The sequence below is a fragment of the Somniosus microcephalus genome, chromosome 4, assembly GCF_052327205.1.
Source record: "Somniosus microcephalus isolate GS21.2 chromosome 4, FLI_Smic_1.0, whole genome shotgun sequence".
Lineage (NCBI taxonomy): Eukaryota > Metazoa > Chordata > Chondrichthyes > Squaliformes > Somniosidae > Somniosus > Somniosus microcephalus.
Genome location: NC_140990.1, coordinates 257,576,867 through 257,600,993, shown reverse-complemented (window position 1 = coordinate 257,600,993; position 24,127 = coordinate 257,576,867). Strand labels below are relative to the sequence as shown.

At 44.1% G+C, this 24,127-nt stretch overlaps 1 protein-coding gene across 3 annotated transcripts in view; it reads right to left on the bottom strand.

Moving 5' to 3' along the window:
• LOC147120408 (myosin light chain kinase, smooth muscle-like) overlaps positions 1–24,127 on the bottom strand; it is a 604,168-nt gene that overhangs the window by 380,457 nt on the left and 199,584 nt on the right. For all 3 annotated transcript variants that reach the window (XR_015078189.1, XM_085986292.1, XM_085986291.1), the window contains exons 4-5: positions 7,653–7,701; positions 6,358–6,520 (exon numbers count right to left, since the gene is read on the bottom strand). Coding sequence is in view for 2 of the 3 variants with exons in the window: in XM_085986292.1 (XP_085842418.1) it covers positions 6,358–6,520; positions 7,653–7,701 (212 nt within the window). In the remaining variant the exon portion in view is untranslated. The remainder of the gene's footprint in view (positions 1–6,357; positions 6,521–7,652; positions 7,702–24,127) is intronic.

Genomic DNA, 24,127 nt, shown 5'->3' with positions numbered 1-24,127 from the left:
GTAGGTCAGCGAGCACAGGGGTGATGGATGAATAGGACTTGGTGCGAGTTAGGACAAGGACAGCTGGGCTTTGGATGACCTCAAGTTTACGTAGGGTAGAATGTGGGAGGCCAGCCAGGAGTGTGTTGGAATAGTCAAGTCTACAGATAACAAAGGCATGGATGAGGGTTTCAGCAGCAGATGAGCTAAGGCGTTGCAGAGACTGGTGATGTTACGGAGGTGGAAATAGGCAGTCTTAGTTATGGCGCGGATATGTGGTCAGAAGCTCATTTCAGGGTCAAATATGACACCAAGGTTGCAAGCAGTCTGGTTCAGCCTCAGACAGATGCTAGGGAGAGGGATGGAGTTGGTGGGTAGAGAACGGAGACAATGGGCTGGATTTTGCTACGGGGGCGGGTTGGAGGTGGGAAACCCACATTCGGGCTTGTTGTCCCGCCTCCATGGAGATGTGGCCAACCCACTGGATTTTCCTCTGATTGACCTTGTTGAGCCCGCCCTGTGGGCTCAGCAGGCCAATTAAGGGCCACCCGGCAACAGGTGACGTCAGAGATTGACATTTCATCTGTCAAAAGCTTTTGGTAGATGAAATATCAGTGTTTAACAGCTGTTTGAAGCTGTCAAGCACTGAAAAACTGCTAATTCAGCCTCAGTCCTTTCTCAGGATAACTTTTAAATCATTTTGCTGCAGAAACCAAGAAGCTGATTTTTTTTTTAAAATTGGAGCTTCTGTGGTTCTTGCAGCCGACTCCCGACACCGGAATGCAGGACTCCTGTAAAGGTAAGTAAAAGTAAGTTAAACTTATTTAAACACTTTAAACACTTGCAAAACACTTACCTTTGCACTCCTGCACCCCTCACTCACCTGAACACTGGGCATCTCGACCCCTCCAAGACCTCAGACCCACATCCCGCCTCAAAAACTTTTCGTGGTTTGGAGCTGTCGGGAAGCCCACAAACCTGCAATAAAAATCGCGAATAGGCAAAAACTACCTGTTAACTACCTGTTAACAGGCAGTTTAATTGCCTTTAATCCCTTCCCGCCTCTGGGAGTCGGGTTCCAGCACTTGTCGGCAACCCGACTCCGATGAAATTGACATGGAGGCGGGTTGGAGGCGGGATGGGGTCGGGACCCCCGGATCTCCGATTTTTATCACCCGCACGCCTCCAACCCGACTCCAGGGGCTTAGGAAAATCCAGCCCAATGGCTTCGGTCTTCCCAATATTTAGCTGGGAGGGAATTTCTGCTCATCCAGCACTGGATGTGGGACAAATAGTCTGGCAATTTAGAGACAGTGGAAGGGGCGTGAGAAGTGGTGGTGAGGTAGAGCTGGGTGTCGTCAGCGTACATGTGGGTGAGAAATAGGAGGGGGCCAAGGATAGATCCTTGTGGGACACCAGAGGTAATGATGCGGGAGCTGGAAGAGAAGCCATTGCAGGTGATTCCATGGATATGATTAGATAGATAAGAATGGAACCAGGCGATTGCAGTCCCACCCAGCTGGATGACGGTGGAGAGGCGTTGAGCAGGATGGAGTAGTTAACCGTGTCAAAGGCTGCAGACAGGTCGAGAAGGACGAGGAGGGATAGTTTACCTTTGTCACAGTCACAAAGGATGTAATTTGTGATTTTGATAAGAGCCGCTTTGGTACTGTGGCAGGGGCGGAAACCTGATTGGAGGGATTCAAACATGGAGTTCCGGGAAAGATGAGCACCGATTTGACTCAAAATGCCCTATTATCTACTTGCACGATAGCATTACCCAGAGGTATCACAATAGTATTCGTCTTTCACACATGAATTTCTTCAATCTCCCTGAAAGTGAATTAAGTTATCACTAGGTGAGGCTTGATACATAACATTAAGCTACTTTCTTGCACATTAACGTGAAGATACAGAATTGGATGGACTTATTTTCATCAATACAACTTGTCTTTGTGTAATAATACAAAAATATTACACAAAGGTAGAAATATTGGTGAGGCTAACAGTGCTCACCTTTATTCACTTGGAAATCGGACAGAAACTTCTGACGACTGCAGATGTGCAGTTATACGTGGAAATCAGGAAGTTGCTGTCTGAAATGCCCTGCTCCTCCAAAAGCTGTGCGATAACGGTATCTCGCCGAGAGACTCACCATTCAAATACATGGAATGGTGTGAAGTTGTTGTACTTACCTCATAGATACAAACTAAACTCGCCAGGAAAAAGTTAGGGCTTGTCCATTCCAGTGTAAGTACCCTTTTAACAGTGTGATAAATCTTGATTACTGCCGAACAACCTCTCTGGCACTGAAAATTAACTTTTAAAAGTGTGGAGTCTCATTCCTTCAGAGTTTAATTATTGTTGGAGATTTTTAGAAATTCAAAAATTTAAATAGAACATTTCTTTTAATTTTTCTTTCTGTCTCTTTTATCTCTCTCTCTTAATCCACTTTTATTTTTTTAATTTCACTTTCTGTACCTGATTTGATATAGAATTAAATATTCAAACTGACACTTCCTGGTTCAGACTCTACGCTGCTCATTAACGATTCTTCAATCTGATTGGTTAAGAAGACACACAGTTGCTTTCCCTGTTCACACAGGTACCAGATGCTCAGTAGAGGGCGCCGCACTTTTTGGATAGTTGGCTGACAGGAACTTATAGCGCAAAAACCCATAGAATGACTATGAGCAAGTGCAACTGTAATGTACGGCTTACGCTATTAGTTGACCGCTAACCGCAAAATCTGGCCCAATGAATACGCTATGCTATCCCACTTCAGTGGGTCACCTTGCTTAACTTAGAGATAACTCCCCTCTTCATTAGTCCATTGCAGCCCTTTGATGTCTGACTGACTCCCAGCTTCCATAGTTCTCTCGGTTTTTCATAAAGCTTTTAAATGAACAAAATATCCCCTCTCCATCCCCTCGACCCCACCCCACAATCAAATCCACCAGCCTAACTTGACAATGACCCCTGCGGAGTTCAAATGAATAGGCTTAATAGGCTTGTCACAGGAACAATACGTGTGATCAGTGGAATGTTAAACTATCTTTTATTGCTTTTTGGAAATTGGTCAGATGCGCAGTCTGAAACCTAATCAATACCAGACAGCCCTGCTGTCCTGTAACTTTAACTCTTTGACTACATTTCACTCAACAGGTAAGCTTTTAACATGTTTTGCATCAAGGTCCCCTGTGGCAGCATAGTCTGAAATCCTGAAAGGTCACAATATCTAAAATGAATATATGACGAATAAAGGGAGAAACAGAAGGACAGTTTATAGATAGCAGCGAAAGGGATCTATAGAATTTATTTTAGCTATGTTTGTAATAGACAGAAGATAAAAGATAAGATAGGTTTGTTAAGGGATAATTAGGGTAGAAATGTTAGAGGATCAGTAAAAGGCAGAGAATTCTTCTCATGGGTCTTTTCAAAGGAAGAGTTGTGACAATTTTCAGATCCTGTTACTTTAGTTCAGGAATCATCAACATATGTAAACTCAAGCAAAACTTTTATAAGATTGTTTTCCTCTCAGAGTTATGAAATATTGTGTTAATTACCTAATGAATTTCTAGTTAGAAATGGATTGAGAATTAGAAAGATATTTACAGATAGAGATAATTGAATCCTGTGTGGAACAAGATGGTTCTTGAGAAAATGGCCTGGTATGTATAGTATAGGATGTAAATATAGACAGATCATTTGTAGTTTTGTTTTATTTAACTTCTTTGAGAGAACAAGAACAAACTTTGTAAACATTTTTCAGAAAATTAAATGGGATGGTTAAAGTTCATGACTAAGAAGCGTTTCGATCTTTTAGGCAATCGACAGTTGTAGAAGGAGGTAGTTCCTTGTAGGTACGTGTAAAATAATTAGTAAGCCAACAAGGAATTACAAGATGGAGTATGTATAAAATGGAATAGTGGCACAGTGCGATGATCAGGAACACGATCTAGGGTTATATTGAATAAATCATGACCAAATTACATAGGATTGCATAAGATATACAGCACAGAAATAAGCCATTTGGTCCAACCAGTCCATGCCAACATTTATGCTCCACTCGAGCCTGCTCCCGTCTTTCCTCATCTAACTCTATCAGCATAACCCTCTATTCCCTTCTCCCCCATATGCTTGTCTAGCCACCCCTTAAATGCATCTACACTATTCTCTTCAACCACTCCCTGTATTAGCGAGTTCCACGTTCTCACCACTCTCTGGGTAAAGAGGTTTCTTCTGAATTCCCTATTTGATTTCTTGCTGACTATCTTATATTGATGGCCTCTAGTTTTGCTCTTCCCCACAATTGGAAACTGTCTCTGTCTACTCTATCAAAACCAATACCTTTCATAATTTTAAAGACCTCAATTAGGTCAGCCCTCAGCCTTCTCGTTTCAAGAGTAAAGAGACCCAGCCTGTTCATCCTTTCCTGATAGGTGTACCCTCACATTTCTGGTATCATCCTTGTAAATCTTCTCTGCACCCTCTCCAGTGCCTCTATATCCTTTTTATAATATGACAACCAGAATTGTACGCAGTACTCCAAGTGTGGTCTAACTAAGGTTCGATACAGGTTTAGCATAACTTCCCTACTTTTCAATTCTATACCTCTAGAAATAAACCCTAGTGCTTGGTTGCTTTTTTTATGGCCTTGCTAACCTGTGTCGTAACTTTTAGTGATTTGTGTATTTGTACTCCGAGATCCCTTTGCTCTTCTACCCAATTTAGATTTTAATTTTCCAAGTAATATGTGATCTCCCTATTTTTCTTACCAAAAAGTAATGGGCCAGAGTTTGCGACCCCTACGGGTGCGTACGAGGTGCATACGCGCCCATAGGGGCCGTGCAAGTGCCAGTTTCAGGCATGCGAAGAGCATGTGCTGAAAACCGGCACTTGCGGTCTGTCAAAAATTCTCTTGACAGATCATCCGTATGCCCGAGAAAAGTGCCTCTGCGGGTGGAGAGCTGCGCTATTTACACAACTTTCGCCCGCTGATTGACTGTCAAATTCTTACGCCTGGTAAAAGCAGGCATAAGGCCTGCTATTACTAGCTTAAAAATTATTTTAAATAGGAAAATGAATTTTTATAACTCATTTATAAATTAAAAATACTCTTCAAAAAGCTAAGTTTATTTTTAGCCCGGTAAAAACATTTAGGGGAAAAATTCAGTATCGCCCCATTTGTGGCGCCATTATCGGCCATGCGCAAAGTTTAGCGCCTGGCGCTAATTATCGCCTCCGACAGCAAACTTGGCTTTTATCGCCCCGGAGGTGATTGGAGCGCTAAATCAGGCGCTTCACACCTGTCTTAAGGCGCAAAGGCCGAGGAGCGAGGCGCTACCTCAGAGTGCTGGCGAAGCAAGGAAGGGCAAATCAAAATAAACCTGCAAAGTGCTGCTCAGTACTCAAAACTCCTTCACACAGCTTTGAATCTCTCCAGAAGTCTCTCTCTCTCTCTCTCAGAATGCGTGGTGCAAAAATGTCATCGACAAAAAAGGCAGGAAGCGGTCGCCTTTAAATAGCGCTCCCCTAGTCCCTTTCTGACAGCATAACGCTCCCCTCAACCTGTCGTTGCTAGCGGCAGACGGTAAGGCAGGGGGCGCCACTCAATATCCGGTCCGGGGTGCTAATGGGGCGTTGCGCACTCAACTGACGTCACAATCTGCCGGCGCAGGAGATCGTGGCGGTAGTGATTAGCGCCGCCGCAAAATGTCTGGTTAATTTCGCGAGCGGCGTAAACATCGCCGCGCCCGGGCGCTAGTTGCTTTGCGCCCCATTAGCGCCCTCTTAAGGCGCTAATGGGAGGCGCAAACAACTTAATTTTTACCCCTTAATTTTTTTCAAAAATTAAATTTTTGTTTAAAATATTTAATTAAATGGCATTTTAATTAATTTTAAATATGTAATTAAAAAAATATATTTAATGTGTTGGTGTATTTTTTAAGTAATCCCCATTCATAGTTTTGACAGTTCCGTACGTACAGAACTGTGAAAAGTATAGATGGGGATTCCCTTCTTCCATTGGTTGGGCCGGCCCATGTGATCCCAGGAGTGCCTACGAACCGCCTGCGCCCCGGGATACGTGGGGCTCGGCCCGCGCGGACCTGGAGAAGCCCAGGGGTGTAAGCCGCCATTCTTCCCGGGCCACCAGGTAAATTCGTAGACATTTTGCAGGTCGGCGACGTCCACCCACGGGAAGCCTCCGATCGCAAATGTTGGCCCAATACTTCACATTTATCTGTGTTGAAATTCATTTGCCAATTATATGTCCATTCTGCAATTCAGTTATTCAGTTAACACATTCTATTGCATCAATGACTACAGTTCTTTAAAAGCAGTGTTAGACAGTATCAGAGATCAAACATGCTTTACCTTCAGCCAAGTTACTTGAGGATGAGGCCTGCCTGTTATCTTACAGGAGAATTTGCCATTCTGTCCTTCTTTGACAATCAGTCGTGTTGGTTTCATGACAAATTTTGGTGGGCTTTCACCCCAGATACTGGGTCTATTTTCAATTGATTGAGCAGAATATCGACTGCAAATAAAAGAAAGAAAACCTTTTAAAATACTTTTACTATTTTGCACTTTATAGAGAAAATTATTGAAACTTTGAAGTAAAATTGTGGTATTGTCCAGATTTAAAAATCTTTTGTGATGATATAAATGTTGTTTGCAGCAATGTAGATAATATTTATGATAGGTATTTGGTTTTAGAATTGTCTCTTGGAGTAGCAAAGGTGCACTGTGGTGGATTTGAGAAGCCCAATGTTATCACAAGTATTAGAGAATAGAGAAGCAAATAAGTGCCTCAATCAGCTGTTTAAAACATTCAGTATCATGAGTGAAATAACAACAGAAAATGCTGGAAACACTCAGCAGGCCAGGCAGCATCCGTGGAGAGAGAAACAGAGTCTGTGACCCTTCATCAGAACTGGAAAAAGTTAGGGATGTAACAGGTTTTAAGCAGGTGCGGAGGCAGGCAAAGGGGGGGGGGGAGGGGAGGAAGGAACTAAAGAGACAGTCTGTGCTAGGATGAAAGGCAGGAGAGATTACATGTTGCAAATGGGGATGGCAGAATCATTAACAGCTGCGACCTAAAAAAATGGGGGCAGGGGTTATAGTCTGAAATTGTTGAACTCGATGTTGAGTCCAGAAGGCTGTAAAGTGCCTAATCGAAAGATGAGGTGCTGTTCCTCGAGCTTACGTTGAGCTTCATTGGAACAGTGTAAGAGGCCGAGGACAGGGAGGTCAGAGTGGGAGTGGAGCGGAGAATTAAAGTGACTCAGTATCATGAGTGAATGTTTTGCATGTTTCAGGAAATATCATTACCTAAAATGGTTCCAGGATATTGAGGGATCGAATTTGGTGTGGAGTGCAGATCAATCAGGGCATCTGCTCCGCTCCGTAAAGAGCTGTTTTGTTAGACTATAGCAGCTAGACATATAGGAGAGAAATTGCATGGTGCCCTTACTGCCTGCTCAGTGGAGTAGGTAGAAATCATGGCTTGTCAGACCTCGGTGGCTCCAGAGCTGTAAGTGTCCTGGGGGATTTTGAGTGCCCACCCACCTGGTTTCTGCCTGGCGGGTAGGGTTGAGATGAATCCCCAAATTTCAACTTTCATCTTTATTGCACACAATTAATTGACAGCGTATTAAATAAGCATATACCTGGAAGTGTTGGTGCTGGAAGGCCATCCATATTTCCTGCCAGTATCCTCTGTAATATAAAAAAGTACAATTCATAAAGGTCATATTTGTGAAAGTAAGGTTTTCTAAACATTTGATTGTGAGTTACTCTATACAATGAATACAGTCTGTGGAGTTACACATTCCCATCACATGCTGCTAACTGGTTGAGACATACTGAGGCATGGGGTGTATAAGTTGCTAATGCATGGGATGGGCAATAAATGCTTGGCCAAACATATCAATATGAATGAGGTTTTGTGTGGGTTTACTGCATACCACCCAATATTAGTTTCTACAGAAATGATGATATTGGTTCATCAATATTAAGCCAAAGGTTCTTCTGGAAACTTAATCAGAAAATTCTAGTGTCATAGTGAAGATCAAAGATCTATGCATTAGCACACTCTTACTCAAATTAGAAAAAAATGAACGCATTTAATTAGAATAAATACAGAAAAATAATTCATTTCAATTACTATTTTGACACATTAGACCTTTATCTCCCGTTGTCAGCTGCCAGTTGCAACATCAATTGGGAAAAAGGCAGGAGTTCTGTTCCATGAGAACTCCGTTCACTTTGGGCCATTATGCCTTTTCTGGGTGATGGGATCAGTGAAGGTGGAAGTGACCACTACATTTAAATATTAATTTGGGGGCGTGTCTGCCTGCACATCATTTCCTGCTGCAGGAGGTCAGATCTAAATCATGCCCATGCGAAATGATCATCCATGGTTGCTAGGCAGTGATAAGTAACAGAAGGAAAATAGAAAGAACTCAGTGATATTAAGGAAATGCATTTCAGACATTTCTTAATAGTTCTTCTTCATTTTCTTCCTTGCTGGCACTTAGGTTCTCATGAGTCTTCATGCAAATTGTTGTGAATTATTTATCTGCTCCCCCTGCATCATTACTGGCACCAATGAGTATCCTAATTAGAATTGGCCTCTGAGGCAGTTGAAAGAGCAAAACCAAAAAGTGGGGATGCAAGGCAGTTCAAGAAGAAATGTTCTGTGCCCACTCACCCATGAGTAACTATAGACAGAGGTGAACATAAATTGATTTGGCAGTCAATTAGTGCAGGCAGAGATCCCTATTTCCAACTGAAGCTGGGAGAGCAGACCCGATGACAGTACTAAGATATGTGAATGCCTGACTAACTATAATGCTGGATGCTTCCTCAGAAGCATCCCAATCACAGCCCAGGGCATCACTGCAGGAGTTCCTCAGGGCAGTGTCCTAGGCCCAACCATCTTCAGCTACTTCATCAATGACCTTCCTTCCATCATAAAGTCAGAAGTCTGAATGTTCGCTGATGATTGCACAGTGTTCAGTGCCATTCACAACTCCTGAGATAATGAAGCAGTCCATGCCTGCATGCAACAAGACCTGGATAACATTCAGGCTTGGGCTGATAAGTGGCAGGTAACATTCCCGCCACACAAGTGCCAGGCAATGACTATCTCCAACAAGCGAGAGTCTAACCACCACCCCATGACCATGGCCCAGTAATTCCTGTCACAACGTGTGAGTACGGACGGGGTACTCACGCGTGTGCCCGGAGGAATTGCCGGTTTTCAGCATGCACAGCGCATGCGCTGAAAACCGGCATTTCCTGTCCTCTGACCCAAGGGGTTAAGAGGCAGAACGCTTGCGACTTGTGATGCAGCGCATGCGCAGTGAAATTCCTTTTTTTTTCAGAGTTGCCCGAGTGTAAAGGCCTCCAGTTTTTACGCGTGGAAAAACCAGACATAAGTACTTAGTTTTACAGGTAAGTGGTCTTTTAGTACAATTTAGAAATTTTTTTCCCACAGGTTTATTATTTTTAAAGAAGTTACAGTAAGGTAAGTTTAGTTTTAGACCCTATTTTTTTTTTTTTTTCTCAAAAATTTGATTAATTGTTTAAAATATTTTTTTAAACTTATTTATAGTTAATATAATCAGTGGGATGTTTTTTAAAATTTTATTTAAAGTTTAAGTAGTGTTTTGGCAGCCCATACTTTTCATGAGTTTGACAGTTCTTACTCTCAAACTCATGAATGAAGTTTCCCCTCCCCTGATTGGCTGCACAGTGCTCACCTGATCCCAGCCGGCACATCGCACTAGCTACGCCGTTGGATCAGGTAAGCACATCGCGCCGACATCTGAACCGGGCCAGTGACAGGAAATGCAAGCAGGCCCGGGCTTCAGATGTCGGCGCGCCGGGTGAGTGCACATCGGGGGCTTGCACGCGCGGCAAGCACCCGATCCTAATTTCAGGGCCATTCAATGGCATTACCATTGCCGAATCCCCCACTATCAATATCCTGGGGGTCACCACTGACCAGAAACTTAACTAGACCAGCCACATAAGTACTGTGGCAACAAGCGCAGGTCAGAGGGTAGGTGTTCTGCAGTGAGTGTTTCACCTCCTGACTCCCCAAAGCCTTTCCACCATCTACAAGGCACAAGTCAGGAGTGTGATGGAATACTCTCCACTTGCCTGGATGAGTGCAGCTCCACCAACACTCAAGAAGCTCGACAACATCCAGGACAAAGCAGCCCGCTTAATTGGCACCCCATCCACCACCTTAAACATTCACTCCCTCCACCACCAGCGTACCGTGGCTGCAGTGTGTACCATCTACAAGATGCACTGCAGCAACTCACCAAGGCTTCTTCAGCAGCACCTCCCAAACCCGTGACCTCTTCCACCTAGAAGGACAAGGGCGGCAGGCGCATGGGAACACCACCACCTGCAAGTTCCGCTCCAAGTCGCACAGCATCCTGATTTAGAAATATATTGCCGATCTTTCATTGTCGCTGGATCAAAATCCTGGAACTCCCTCCCTAACAGCACTGTGGGAGTACCTTCACCACACGGACTTCAGCGGTTCAAGAAGGTGGCTCGCCATCACCTTCTCAAGGGCAACTAGAGATGGGCAATAAATGCTGGCCTTGCCAGCGACGCCCACATCCCATGAACGAATAAAAAAATATGTCCTGCTTTCAGTGACGCTGCATAAAAGAAGGAATAATAGTGATCAACAGGCAGCACACCCTGATTTGGCTGACACTTCTGTACAGTACTGGGGGAGTACTGAGGGAGTGCTGCACTGCCAAGGGTGCCATCTTTCAGATGGGACATTAATCCGAGGCCCCACTGCCTTCAAAAGATCTCATAACACTTTTCAAAGAAAGACAGGGAAGTTCTCCCAAAGTTCTTTATCATTTATCAACCACCACCACTAAACCAAGTTAAAGTTGTCAATTGGAAAAATGACAGAAATCAGAACATTTCCAATTATATTCACTTTTAAACTAATCTTTTTTCACGTAATTTTCTATGGACACACTACTTCAATAGTGTCAAGTCTGTAAACTATTTCCTCTGTCATATCCCTTATTCAGAAAAATGTCATGAACTCACAGTTAATCCAAAAGCTAGAGGCTAGAAATATCCCCTGCCTTCCTCCCAAAAAGTAAATGTAACTTTTTTTGTATACCAGCGGCACAAATAAAAAAGAGTAAAATAGAAATAATACAAATAGCCTCAATAAAATGCAACCAATGAAAAAGTTTACTCAATAAATGCAAGATAAAATAGCAAATGAAAATAAAATTATATAACAAGAATTAGACTCAAAGAAAACAGAAACAATATAAAATAGGTGGGCAAAGAAATTAGAAAACAGAAAAAAATGACTAAAAATCAGGAAATTACAAAAGGCAAAAATAATAACGAGGAATGAAAAAGAGAAAATACAAGAAGATACATAAAAACTAAAAAGGGAGAGGGAGGATTAAAACCATTCATCAGGACTAAAGTAAGGTAACCAAAGCAAATGTCCTGGGTTGGGAGGAGTGGAAATCAACCAACCAGGGTTCCCCTCCTGACTGCAATGTTACCCTACAGCCAACAACCTGCCAACACTTGTTGTCTAGGCTCACACATGAGTAATCATTACTTGGCCGAGTACTGGACAATGGCTGGTGCATATGAAACCAGCGGGAGTCAGTGCTCACAGGAAATGGGGAGAGAGAAGGATAATTTAAAAAAGGCAATACGGAAGAAAACTTTGAAAATTTTAATTAAAACTAAAACTAAATCAAAAACTTTAGAAAATTGATAATTGAAAATTTGTTAATTTTAAACTCATTGTAAATTCAACTTTAAAATCCCTCAAAATTCATCGCTTCAGCCAAGCTTTCAGTCACCTGTCCTAATCTCTCGGCGTCTGTTTCCCTATTTCCATGTGCAAAGCACCTTGTGAAGTTTTTTTACATTAGTAAGTAAATATAAACTGTTGTTCAGAAGTGATTGGTTCAATGACATTAATCCACCAACAGAGGGCACTACAAAAGCGGATAGAAAACTAGAGGATGAAACTCTGATAAATCTGGGAGGGCGTGTGCCGGAAGAGGGGAACAGCACAAAGGAAAAGTATGTGATAACACTAGTAAAGTTACACTCTTAAATCTTTTGACTAGAGTTGAAAATTATTTTCTGAACACCACACTTCACTGGTATTAATAGGAAACTAATCCATATGATTATTTATATGTTACACATCCTTCATATTTATTTGTTCTACTTTTCTTACCTTTGTGAAGGTAACAACGAGGTAATGCTTAATGGCACTTATAAAACTCAAAAACTTCAGGATAGCTGGTTTCAATCTATCTATGCTTTGCAGTGTTCACCCAGATTGGGTCTAAGATTGTGCTTTTTTTTTCATACATAAAATAATAATTGGGCATATACCCCTGAAAGTATAGCCGATTAACTCAAAGACTCATCTTTCATTGGTTTATCAATTAACCTAATTGTTACACCAATTATTGCAATTATTACACACATTATGCTTAATTGTCAACAAGAAAACACTGCACATAATTATTCTCCTTTTTATAATCTTGCTCACATCACACACTCGACACCTCCTGAGAGTGCACCGATGATTAGTTTCCATCTACTACCACTGTTCCTCTCTAACTGCTGCTACCAGGTGTCAAGAAAGTCATTTTTCATTATGTTCATTTTCTCCATTTTGAGACACCCTGCATCACATGGCATGTCCATCACCAAGCGCTCATCCAGGTGAACTACTCCCACAGCTCTGCCAATGTTACTCTCGATTTACACAGCAGGTATTTGAGAGAAGCCCAGTGACTCACACTCCAATATTCTCTGTCTCTCAGTGAGAATACACCAGCCCCTATTTGACATCTTCCCCAAGAGCACAGATGATATTAATAATTTGCATTGCTTGGAATGGTGTCTGTGACTTCACTGGTCTACTGCTCTGATCTATGCTCCAATCTGCAACTTACAAGTGTCTTTTCTTTAACCTTTTGAGGACTGCTGTAGTATTTACAAGATATTAAGTGTGACATTTAAAAAAAATTAATGAAAATAAATGGTATATTTTGGAATGTATTTATAAATGTTAAGTACATTTATCATATTCTACATGAATCTGCATTTTGGAGACTATTATTTTTCCATATCTTATATGGTAGAGTGCAGATGTACATTTTTAAACTGGAAAAGACATTGGTCCGGAATTTGCTGGAGAGGGGCATCTCATGGCGAACCCTATTAGTTAGACTTGTTCTTGCCACCCTTCAGCTCACAAATACTTTGCCCACAAAGTTGCTGAAACTGCGAGCTGATAACGGCACGGCGAGGGCAACAGGGCATCTGGGACCTTGGTGAACAACGGGGTTTAAGGAATGAGAAATAAACAGAGGAAGGATTGAGAAGGAGGGTGAATTAGAGACAATCAGGTACAGGAAAAGAAATAGAGGGGGAAAGAAAGATTGGATTAAGAGAGAGAAAAAAAGACATAAAGGAAAAGTAAATGATATTTTTTAAAAAGCTCCAACAACAATTCACTACCTAAAGGAATGAGGCTCTACAATTTTAATTGTTCACTTTCTGGGCCAGAGAGGTTGAATGGCAGCCATTAAAAATTATCTTGAAGTTAAAAGGGTACTTAAGCTGTTAATTATTAGACTTAACTTTCTGTGGCAAGTTCAATAGGCAATAATGTGCAAATGCAACAACTTCATGAAACTCACGGAGAGGTTAAGTGCGAGATGCTGTTTTTGCAAAGCTAACGGGGGAGTGGCGCAAATCGTCCAGCAATTTGTGTGATTCGCAAATCACGGGATATCTCTTCTTCACCACAAGTTGCTGGCTGATTTACAGCATGTGGCAATTCCTGAAAACTGGCCACCTTTCAGTGATCTAGGTCACACATTCCCTGTGGCAGGCAGCATGGCATATTATATATTCTAATGCTCACTCAGTACACAGTAAGAGATGCTCGAAATGTGCATCTGAAATCCATCGTTGTCACTGAGCAATTAACCCTGGATATCAATTCAGCTCCCATGTAACACTGTAACAAGTATTTACTGGAAGACCTAAACACTGGTTGAATGCCAGATGCATGCTTGTAAAGTTTTAACAGCTAGAGTTTCATCTGAAACTGAATAAATCCATGCATGCCAACCCACGAAACTCACAAAAACTGACAAGTAGCTGCAAAAAAGCAGATCTCAAACAATAGCATATAAACTGACTAACTGCCCTGAGGAAAGGCCTGTGACCAAGCCCGTGCTTCATGGAGACTGAATAAGTAACATTTATTTTCATTACATTGGATTTCAGAATTTTTTATTAGTGTTTTGGAATCACATTCTGCAATTTAGTGCGTTTGTCTTAGAACTTGTTCTCAAGATAACCTACCCAATTCGATTTGCCCAGTCTATATGAAGATTATAGTTCCCCATGATTATTGTATTACCTTTGTTACCATCTCCTGTTTTTGTTGATTAATAACGACACCCAGCTCTACCTCACTACCTCTTCTCTCGACCCCTTCACGGTCTCTAAATTGTCAGACTGCTTGTCCGACATACAGTTCTGGATCAGCAAAAATTTTCTCCAATTAAATATTGGAAAGACTGAAGCCATTGTTTTCAGTCCCCGCCACAAACTCCATTCCCTAGCCACTGACTCCATCCCTCTCCCTAACATCTGTCTGAGGCTGAACCACACTGTTCGCAACCTTGGTGTCATATTTGATCCTGAAATGAGCTTCCAACCACATATCCGCAGCATAACAAAGACCGCCTACTTCCACCTCCGTAACATTGCCCGTCTCTGCCCTTGCCTCAGCTCATCCGCTGCTGAAACCCTCATCCATGCCTTTGTTACCTCTAGACTTGACTATTCCAATACACTCCTGGCTGGCCTCCCACATTCCACCCTACGTAAACTTGAGGTCACCCAAAACTCGGCTGCCCAAGTCCTAACTCACACCAGGCCCCATTCACCCATCACCCCTGTGCTTACTGACCTACATTGGCTCCCGGTTAAGCAATGCCTCGATTTCAAACTTCTCATCCTTGTTTTAAAATCCCTCCATAGCCTCGCCCATTCCTATCTCTGTAACCTCCGTCAGCCCCACAACCCCCTGAGATATCTGTGCTCCTCTAATTCTTATCTCTTGAGCATCCCTGATTATAATTGCTCAACCTTTGGTGGCCGTGCCTTCTGTTGCCTAGGCCCTAAGCTCTGGAATTCCCTGCCTAAACCTGTCCAACTCGCTACCTCTCTTTCCTCCTTTATGACACTCCTTAAAAGCTACATCTTTGACCAAGCTTTTGGTCACCTGCCCTAATTTATCCTTATGTGGCTCGGTGTCAAATTTTTTGTCTTAAAATACTCCTGTGTAGCGCCTTGGGACGTTTTACTACGTTAAAGGTGCTATATAAATACAAGTTGTTGTTGTTGTTAATACTCTGTCCAATGGTATAATAACTGTTTGGGGGGCCTATAAACTACTCCCACCAGTGTTTTCTGCCCCTTGTTATTGCTTATCTCCACCCATACTGATTCTACTTCCTGATCTTCTGAGCCAAACTCCTTCTCACTACTGTCCTTATGTCATCCTTTATTATCAGGGCTACCCCTCCTCCCCTTTTCCATTCTGCTGTCTTTTCTAAACGTCAAGTACCCTGGAATATTTAGTTCCCAACCTTGGTCACCTTGCAACCACATCTCTGTAATGGCTGTTAAATCAAAGCCATTTATCTCTATTTGTGCCACTAATTCATCTATCTTGTTATGAATACTTCATGCATTCAGATAAAGAGCCTTTCATTTTAACTTTTTACCATTATTCCCTGCTTTCACCTTATTCACGGATGCACTATTACCGTTAAACTCTCTGGGGGAGAAATTCGGTTGCTTAGCGCCTCCTGTTAGTGCCTCCGGGGGCGCTAACAGGGCGGTAGGAACTTAACGCATGAGCGTGGCGATTTTAGCGCCACTCGCGAAATTGACCAGTTGTTTTGCGATGGCGCTAAACACTACTGCCACGATCTCCTGCGCCCGCAGATCGTGATGCCAGTCAAGCGTGCAACGCCCTGGTTGCACCCCAGACCAGATATTGGGTCGCGCCTGTAGTGTATGTACCTTTAAGAGAGAACTACTTTTACAGCTCCTGTATACTGTAGTACCGGCAGTGACCACACCTGTATATAAGCCTTGAGCAGGCATCTGTACTGTTAGTCTTTAGACTACCCTCCTCCAGTAAACACCTGTTGATTCTTAATCTACAGCCTCCGTCTAGTTATTGAAGAACACCATACCTTAAGATTTACGGATTCAACAGTGGCGACGAGGTCAATTCGAATCTACATGCAACTCTGCATTTCCTTCCAAGGATTCGCTCCGGGAGGACGGTGGAAGAAAGTCGAGGCCAGAAGCATGGCCGTCGACCACGAGCAACCGCCCAGTCATCCGGCAGAGAGAGTGAACATCGCAGGGGAGGCTGTTGAGAGCTGGGCTTGGTTCTCCAGCCACGACGATCCAGCAACAGACTGGCAACAGGTACAACGCAGACCCTTCCCGGACAGCGGCGGCTGGAGCCGACCGATGGCACAGAAAAGGCCGAGCAGCGTCGACGGGGTAAGAGAGAGGGTAGAGCGCACAGGGCGCAGCCGGGGGTTGAAGACCGAGCGGCGTCGACGGAAAACAAAAAGAGAGAGAGGGTAAAGCACAACCGGGGTTCAGGACCGAGCGGTGGCAACGAGAGAGGCGCACAGGAGAACGCGCAGAGCGCAGCCAGGGCTCAAGGGCGGAGCAGCGTCCGCGGGGAAAGAAAGGGAGCGCGGGAGACGCCATTTGAGCCGCGGAGAAGAAGGGAGAGCGCGCCATTTGAGCCGCGGAGAAGAAGGGAGAGCGCGGGAGACGCCATTTTTGAAGCCACAGCGGAGAAGAAGGGCGAGCGCGGGAAGAAAGGAAAGCGTGGGAGACGTCATTTTGAGCCAGCGGAGAAGAAGGGAGAGCGCAGGAGACGCCATTTTAGAAACTCTAACTACACCCAGGGATGCCGAAGAGTGGCAGTGTCACTGCGTTCGACAATGAAGTCGAAGATTGGGTGACATATGTGGAACGCATTGAGGTGTACTGCAACGCGAATGAAGTGCCAGATGCCAGGAAAGCACTGGTTTTGTTGAATTCCATGGGTCCAAAAACATATGGCTTACTGCGAAACCTAATAACCCCAGAGAAGCCAGTGGATAAGGATTTCAAAAGCATAGTGGAAATCCTACAGGACCACTTAAACCCCACACCGCTGCTGATAGCAGAAAGATTTAAGTTCCACAAAAGGAACCAGCAGAAAGATGAAAGTAATGCTGAGTATTTAACGGAACTGCGCAAGCTATCGAAACACTGCCAGTTTGGAATGGGGAGTAAAAAAATTCAACCACTATCTGCATGGGCAGAAGTTCACCTTGCTGACTGACCACCAACCACTTGTCTCCATCTTTAATCCAAAGAAGGGCGTTCCGGTGATGACTGCACAACGGCTACAAAGATGGTCCCTTTTTCTAGGGGCGAACCAATATGAAATAGAGTATAAGGGCACGAAACAGCATGGAAACGCTGATGGGCTATCACGCCTGCCACTGCCTACTGCGGAGGAAGCACCAGCAGTGGACCCTATCGAAATATTTTATTCGTCGATAATTGAACGCTTGCCAGTAACTATCGCGGATATAAAGGAGACCCGAAATGATCCGACACTGTCTCGGGTATATGATTTGACGGTGAAGGGATGGCCAACACATGGCGACACACTGTTGCCAGCATTCTCATCCAGAAGAGAACAGCTGTCAGTATGCCAGGGGACAGTGATGTGTGGATCCCAAGTGGTAATTCCACCCAAGTTAAGGGAGAGAGTGCTCAATGAGCTTCACGAAGGCCATCTGGGAGGGGTGAAAATGAAAAGCCTTGCTAGGGCTTATGTGTGGTGGCCGGGGATTGATCAACAAATCGAGGACCTAACAAAGAGCTGCTCAGGATGCCAGAAGGTCCAAAATGCACCACCACATGCCCCTCTACACCCATGGGAGTGGCCCTCCTCTCCATGGCAACGGGTGCATATTGATTTTGCTGGTCCATTCATGGACTCAATGTTCTTAATAGCAGTGGATGCGCACTCGAAATGGCCTTGTGTCCGAAGAGTTTCGGAAATTTATGAGAAGGAATGGGGTAAGGCATTACACATCCGCCCCGTATCATCCAGCCACAAATGGATTGGCTGAGAGGTTCGTACAAACCTTTAAAAAGGCAATAAGGGCCATGTGCGATGATGACATTCCACTACAGCATAAGGTGGACAATTTCCTGTTAGCCTACAGAAATGCGACACATGCAGTTACCAACCAGACCCCGGCCATGATGTTCTTTAACCGAAGGTTGAGATCTCGTCTGGATTTGCTCAGACCAAATGTGCGAAGAAATGTTGAGGATAAGCAATTCCAGCACATCAATGAGAAGCCGACAAGGAGCTTCAATGTAGGACAACCAGTCTTGGCCCGCGACTACCGAACAGAGAAATGGCAACCCGGAACGATATGCACACGGCAGGGGCCACTAATGTACACAGTGGATGTCGGGGAGAACATTGTGAGATGCCACGTCGACCAGATCCTAGCGTCACAGGAACGAGTCAACCCCATGCCTCACGTACCTGGGGATGAACCCGACATACCGGTAGCATCTACCCCAGAAACAGTAGCAGCGGAAACTGATGAACTAACCGACGAAAGGGGGCCAGAATCGCCTCCGCACCAAGAACAAGACACTCAGGAAAGGCGCTATCCAGAAAGGATCAGGAAGCCGCCCCAAAGACTGAATCTATAAATGGACTATTTCAGTTAAATGTGCATGTTAAAGTGTTAACTGTTATTTGAATGTTATGGGTACTGTTAATCTAAAAGGGGAGGAATTGTAGTGTATATACCTTTAAGAGAGAACTACTTTTACAGCTCCTGTATACTGTAGTACCGGCAGTGACCACACCTGTATATAAGCCTTGAGCAGGCATCTGTACTGTTAGTCTTTAGACTACCCTCCTCCAGTAAACACATGTTGATTGTTAATCTGCAGCCTCCATCTAGTTATTGAACAACACCATACCTTAAGATTTACGGATTCAACAGCGCCCCCTGCCTTAGCGCCTGCCGCTAGGAACGACAGGTAGAGGGGAACGTTTTCAAGTCGGGAAGGGGCTGGGGGAGCGCTATTTAAAGGTGGGCACGTCCTGCCTTTTCTTGTCGGCAACATTTTTGGTTTTAACGCTGTCCTAAAGAGTTTTGGCCCTCAGCACCACTTTTGAGGTTCCTGAGTGCCGAGCTCTTTCCCTGGGCCTATCCATTAGTGCTTCCAACACAATTGCTTTTGAGGTCTCTCCAGGTCGAGATTCAAGGCTGCAATGAGCAGGGAGTGGCTGGCCAGCAAGATGGCCCCTCCCCTTTAAGAACTGGACACGCCAGTCTGTCTGGCTTCCATGGTAATTGGCATCGCCTGAGCTTCGGTAGCGTTCTGAGGTAGCGCCTCGCTCCCTGATGTTTGCACCTTAAGAGAGGTGTGTAGCGCCTGATTTAGCACTCAAATCACCTCCTGGGGCAATAGAGGCGAATTTTGCAGTCGGAGGCGATAATTAGCGCCGGGTGCTAAACTTTGCGCCCAGACGATATTAGCGCCCCAAAATGGGTGATAACAAATTTTTCCCCCTCTGTCCCTTCCTGTCACACTACTTATTTTTACCCAAATCACTACACTGTCCTCGTGTATCTGATTCTTTGTCTTTCTTCTGCCTGCCTTTCTTTTCTCTACTGCATTGTTCCCCTTAATGCTTCTTTTTGCTTCTCTTTGTCCTCTACTGTAATCGCTGTCTTTTTTAAAAGTTCTTTCCTTTTGGGTGGAAGGTGCTAGGTGGGTGTGGTGTTGTGAGGAAAGAAGCCACCAAAGGCTGCAGGCTTTCTTTAGGGTGGGGATTGCAGGAAAAATATGGCCCTCAGCAGCTCCCTTTTCACACCCTCCCCAATCACTCATGCTTTTCCCCACACTCACTCCCATTGTAGCCTATACCCGATCCCCTTCCCACTACTCCCTCACTTCTATCACTACACCACCACTTCTCCTTTGCATGGCCCACTCAACTCCTGTATCCTACCCTCCTTTATGCTCCACTATCACTCACCTCACCCTTAACTCTCCATTCACTCTGTTCTGCTCCCTCAAGAGTGGGTGCAGAATGGAAGGATGTCCCCTCACCTTCAACCACTTTCCCTCCTCACATCCTTCCCTACCTGTCTGTCTATCTCAAAGAGGCTTTGTTTGTTTTCAAATTTAAATTTGCTTTATAAAGAAATCAAACTTGAATAAGGTCTGTCTGCCTTTTTCTCTATTTGTTTAATAAGTGTTAGAAATTAGAAGCTCTGTTTAACAGGTGTGTGTAATTAGCGTTGTCCTTTTTGAACTGCCTGGTGGGGATAAGAGATTGGCTTCAATATTTAACTGGGGTGGGGGTGCCGGAGCAGCATGATCGTGGGGGCGGAGGAGCTCATTGCTGGGGAGGGAGGCTTTGTAGGAGGATATCGGAGGCCGGGGGCGGGGAATCCAGGGCCTCGTGCGGGGGTGTCCAATTGCGGGGTGTGGGTGAGGCAGGGACTCTGGATCCAGGAGGTAAGTGTATAGGCACTTACCTCCTGAATCCAGAAGTCCTCGCCTTGCTTTAGCTGGTGGGTTTCATGAGGCCTGCAAAACCCGACCACCTAAAGTTAAATTCAAAATGAAGGTTAAATCAGAGGCTTCCAGCCTCATTATAATATTTAAATAGATGACCCACCACCTGGCAGCGGATTGGCTGCCCGCCTTCCGTCCCGTCTCCATTAAAACCGGAAGTGGGCGGGTTGGAGGCGGGTTCAGGTCGGGATTCGGACTTTTAAAACTTTAACTTCCCACACGCCCCCAACCCAGGTTAAAATTCCACCCGCAGAGTCTGAACCAGGAGGTGTAAGTTAGAATAGTTAATTCAATGTCAAATCATGTACAGAAAGTGAAATAAAGAGAAGAAAGAAAGATGGGATTAAGAGAGAGAGAGATAAAAGAGACAGAAAGAAAAAGTAAAAAAGAATGTTATTTTGATTTTTTTAAATCTCCAACATTAATTAAAATCTGAAGGAATGAGACTCCACATTTGTAAAAGTTAATTTTCAGGGCCAGAGAGATTGTTTGGCAGTAATTAAGACTTATCATGCCGTTAAAAATTCGCTTACACTTGAATGGACAAGCCCTAACTTTTTCTGGCGAGTTTAGTGGGTATCTATCATGTATGTACTGCAACCTCATGCCCTTCAGTGTATTACAATGCTGAATCTCTTGGTGTGTTGCCGTTATTCCGCAGCTTCTGGAGGAGTGGGGCAACTCAGACAACAATTTCCTGATTTTCGCATTTAACTGCGCATGTGCGGACACCGGAAGTTGCTGTCCAATTTACTCTTTAATAACGGTGAGCACTGATAGCATCACTGTAATTTTTACCGCAAAATCCGGGCCATTGGAGGAGAATAATAATTATGATAAGATGAAGAATAAAGAGAAATTACAATAGAATATCATTTGTGTTCTCAAACATGGCAAGTCTCATGTTGTGAACCTGAATGGACCATCTCTTTGCTGTGGGATTTAAAGAAGTACATGAGATCCTGGTTCCAAAAGCACAAGATGGCAAACCATAGACAGTCAAGATAATATGGGCAACCATCTTTTGAGTAAGTTCATAAGGCTCTATACAGTTCTGTGGAGCTTTTTTTATACTATGCTGACATATTATTGGTGATCCATTTTGTGAACAAAGCTGGAAACTTCTATTGTTGATATGAGTGTACAAATGTTTAATGTTAGCCTGTTTAAAATAAATGGATGAACATCAGCATCAAATTAGCAGACAAAGCAATATCATACAAATGCATTAAGCGTTCATCCACTAATATTACCAACAGTAATTAACAGGCTCAAAGTTTAGTGGAATAACAAGAAACAACTTAAAATGTGAGTCAAGGAACAAGTATATTATTTTGAAAATAATATATTACCACAACATACATTATCTACCATCATAGTGGTCAGCTTAGTAAGTAGTAGTACACACATCAAAAATATTTACGTATTCATATAAAAAGTCTAATGTAAAATGCACCATATTCAATGTCAAAGATCATTATTTTCTGGGAGGAGGTGGCCCCAGGCTAACTTGTAAAAAATAAATCCCATACTTGAGTCTAACCACTCCTAGTACTGTCACTCCACCATTGGGCAGAGGCGTGTTGGGAGCTAGGATTGTTGGGCATGGATCTGGGAGTTGTGAAAATTAGGTTCCAGGTTCTGAGAGTATTGTTTTGAAGTGTGTAAAGGAAAGAGGAGGTTATTGGGGTATGGTATTGGTGAGAGGCTTTGCTAGGCTCTGGGAGCATTGGGAAGATGGTGGGGGTGGGGGGGTGCAGAGGGAGTGTGGTTGTGGGAGTACTGGAAAGAGATGCTGGGGTCTCGGATCTTTGGTTGGGGAATTACAGATTGTGAAAGCAAGGGGAGGTGGTAATGCAGTGTGGAAGTACTGGGGATACACACGTAAGAATTTGGGATAATTGGAAAGAGGGGTTTTGGATTTATGGAGGGTAGAGTCTGAAACTATTGGGGAGAACCTGGAATATGTTGGGAAGGCTGGGGTCTGATAGTATTGTTGCACTGTGGGGGTAAAGGAAAATGATTAATCTCCCTCTCCAGAACTTTTAGAAAAGTGGTCACTTATCACTCGGTCGGAATCTTGTCTTTGGAACATAGGAACAGGAGTAGGCCATTCAGCCCTCTGACCCTGCTCTGCCATTCAATTAGACCATGGCTGATCTGTACCTCAACTCCATTTACCCACCTTAGCTCCATATCCCTGGATACCCTTACCTAGCAAAAATCTATCAATCTCAGTCTTGAAAGCTCCATTTGTCCCAGCATCCACAGCTTTTTGGGAGAGGGAAATATCTTTTGTGTGAAAAAAGTGCTTCCTGATTTCTCTCCTAAATGTCCCCTTGTTCTTTTTGTTTATTCACTCACGGGATGTGGGCATCACTGGCAAAGCCAGCATTTATTGCCCATCCCTAGTTGCCCATGAAAAGGAGGTGGTGAGCCGCCTTCTTGAACCACTGCAGTCATTGTGGATTATAGTGTCTTGCTAGGCCACTTCAGAGGGCAGTTAAGAGTCAACCATGTTGGTGTGGGTCTGGAGTTACATACAGGCCCAGACTGGGTAAGGAGGGCTGGTTTCCTTCCCTAAAGGACATTAGTGAACCAGATCAGTTTTTACAACAATTCAATAGTTTCATGGTCACCATTACTGATACTGTAGGAACGGAGGTTCCTAGCTGAAGAATTGAGATCGACGCAGAGAATCAAAAACAATAAAATTTAATGAACAAACGAAGTTAAACAGTAAACTGCTGGATACAATGCAAATAGGTCTGGTCTGGTTGAAAGCCTCTCTAGAACTGCTAGAAGGTTCCGAGCACTGACGTCATGACGTCATCACGTTCTTCCCGCCGTTGGGGGATCACGTGACGGGCGGCATGACGTCATCACGCGGAGTAAAGGAAAGAAGCCATGGTACAGTTAACAGATACATTAAAGGTGCAGCCCCCGGTTGCACTACATTGCTGTTAAAGGAATTATAAACAATTGTCCTGAATCCCCTGGTGGCTCTGCCATATACGCCCCCCCAGAATTTCTTTAACAGAAAAGTTAAGACGAGAAGGGGGTCTGACGAGTCTGTCTGACCGACTGCGACACTCTGGCAACTGGAACGGAGCGCTAGAAGACGAACTGGCAGTTGGCCGTGGTTGGGATGGTGCCGCAGGCGTAGGAGAAGAAGTGGCTGGCTGTGGTTGACCCGATGAGGCGGGTACGGGTGACCCAGCGGCTGACTGTGGCTGTACTGGACCGACGGTCGACAATGGATGCCCACGATAAGAACATAAGAAATAGGAGCAGGAGTAGGCCAATCGGCCCCTCGAGCCTGCTCCACCATTCAATAAGATCATGGCTGATCTGATCCTAA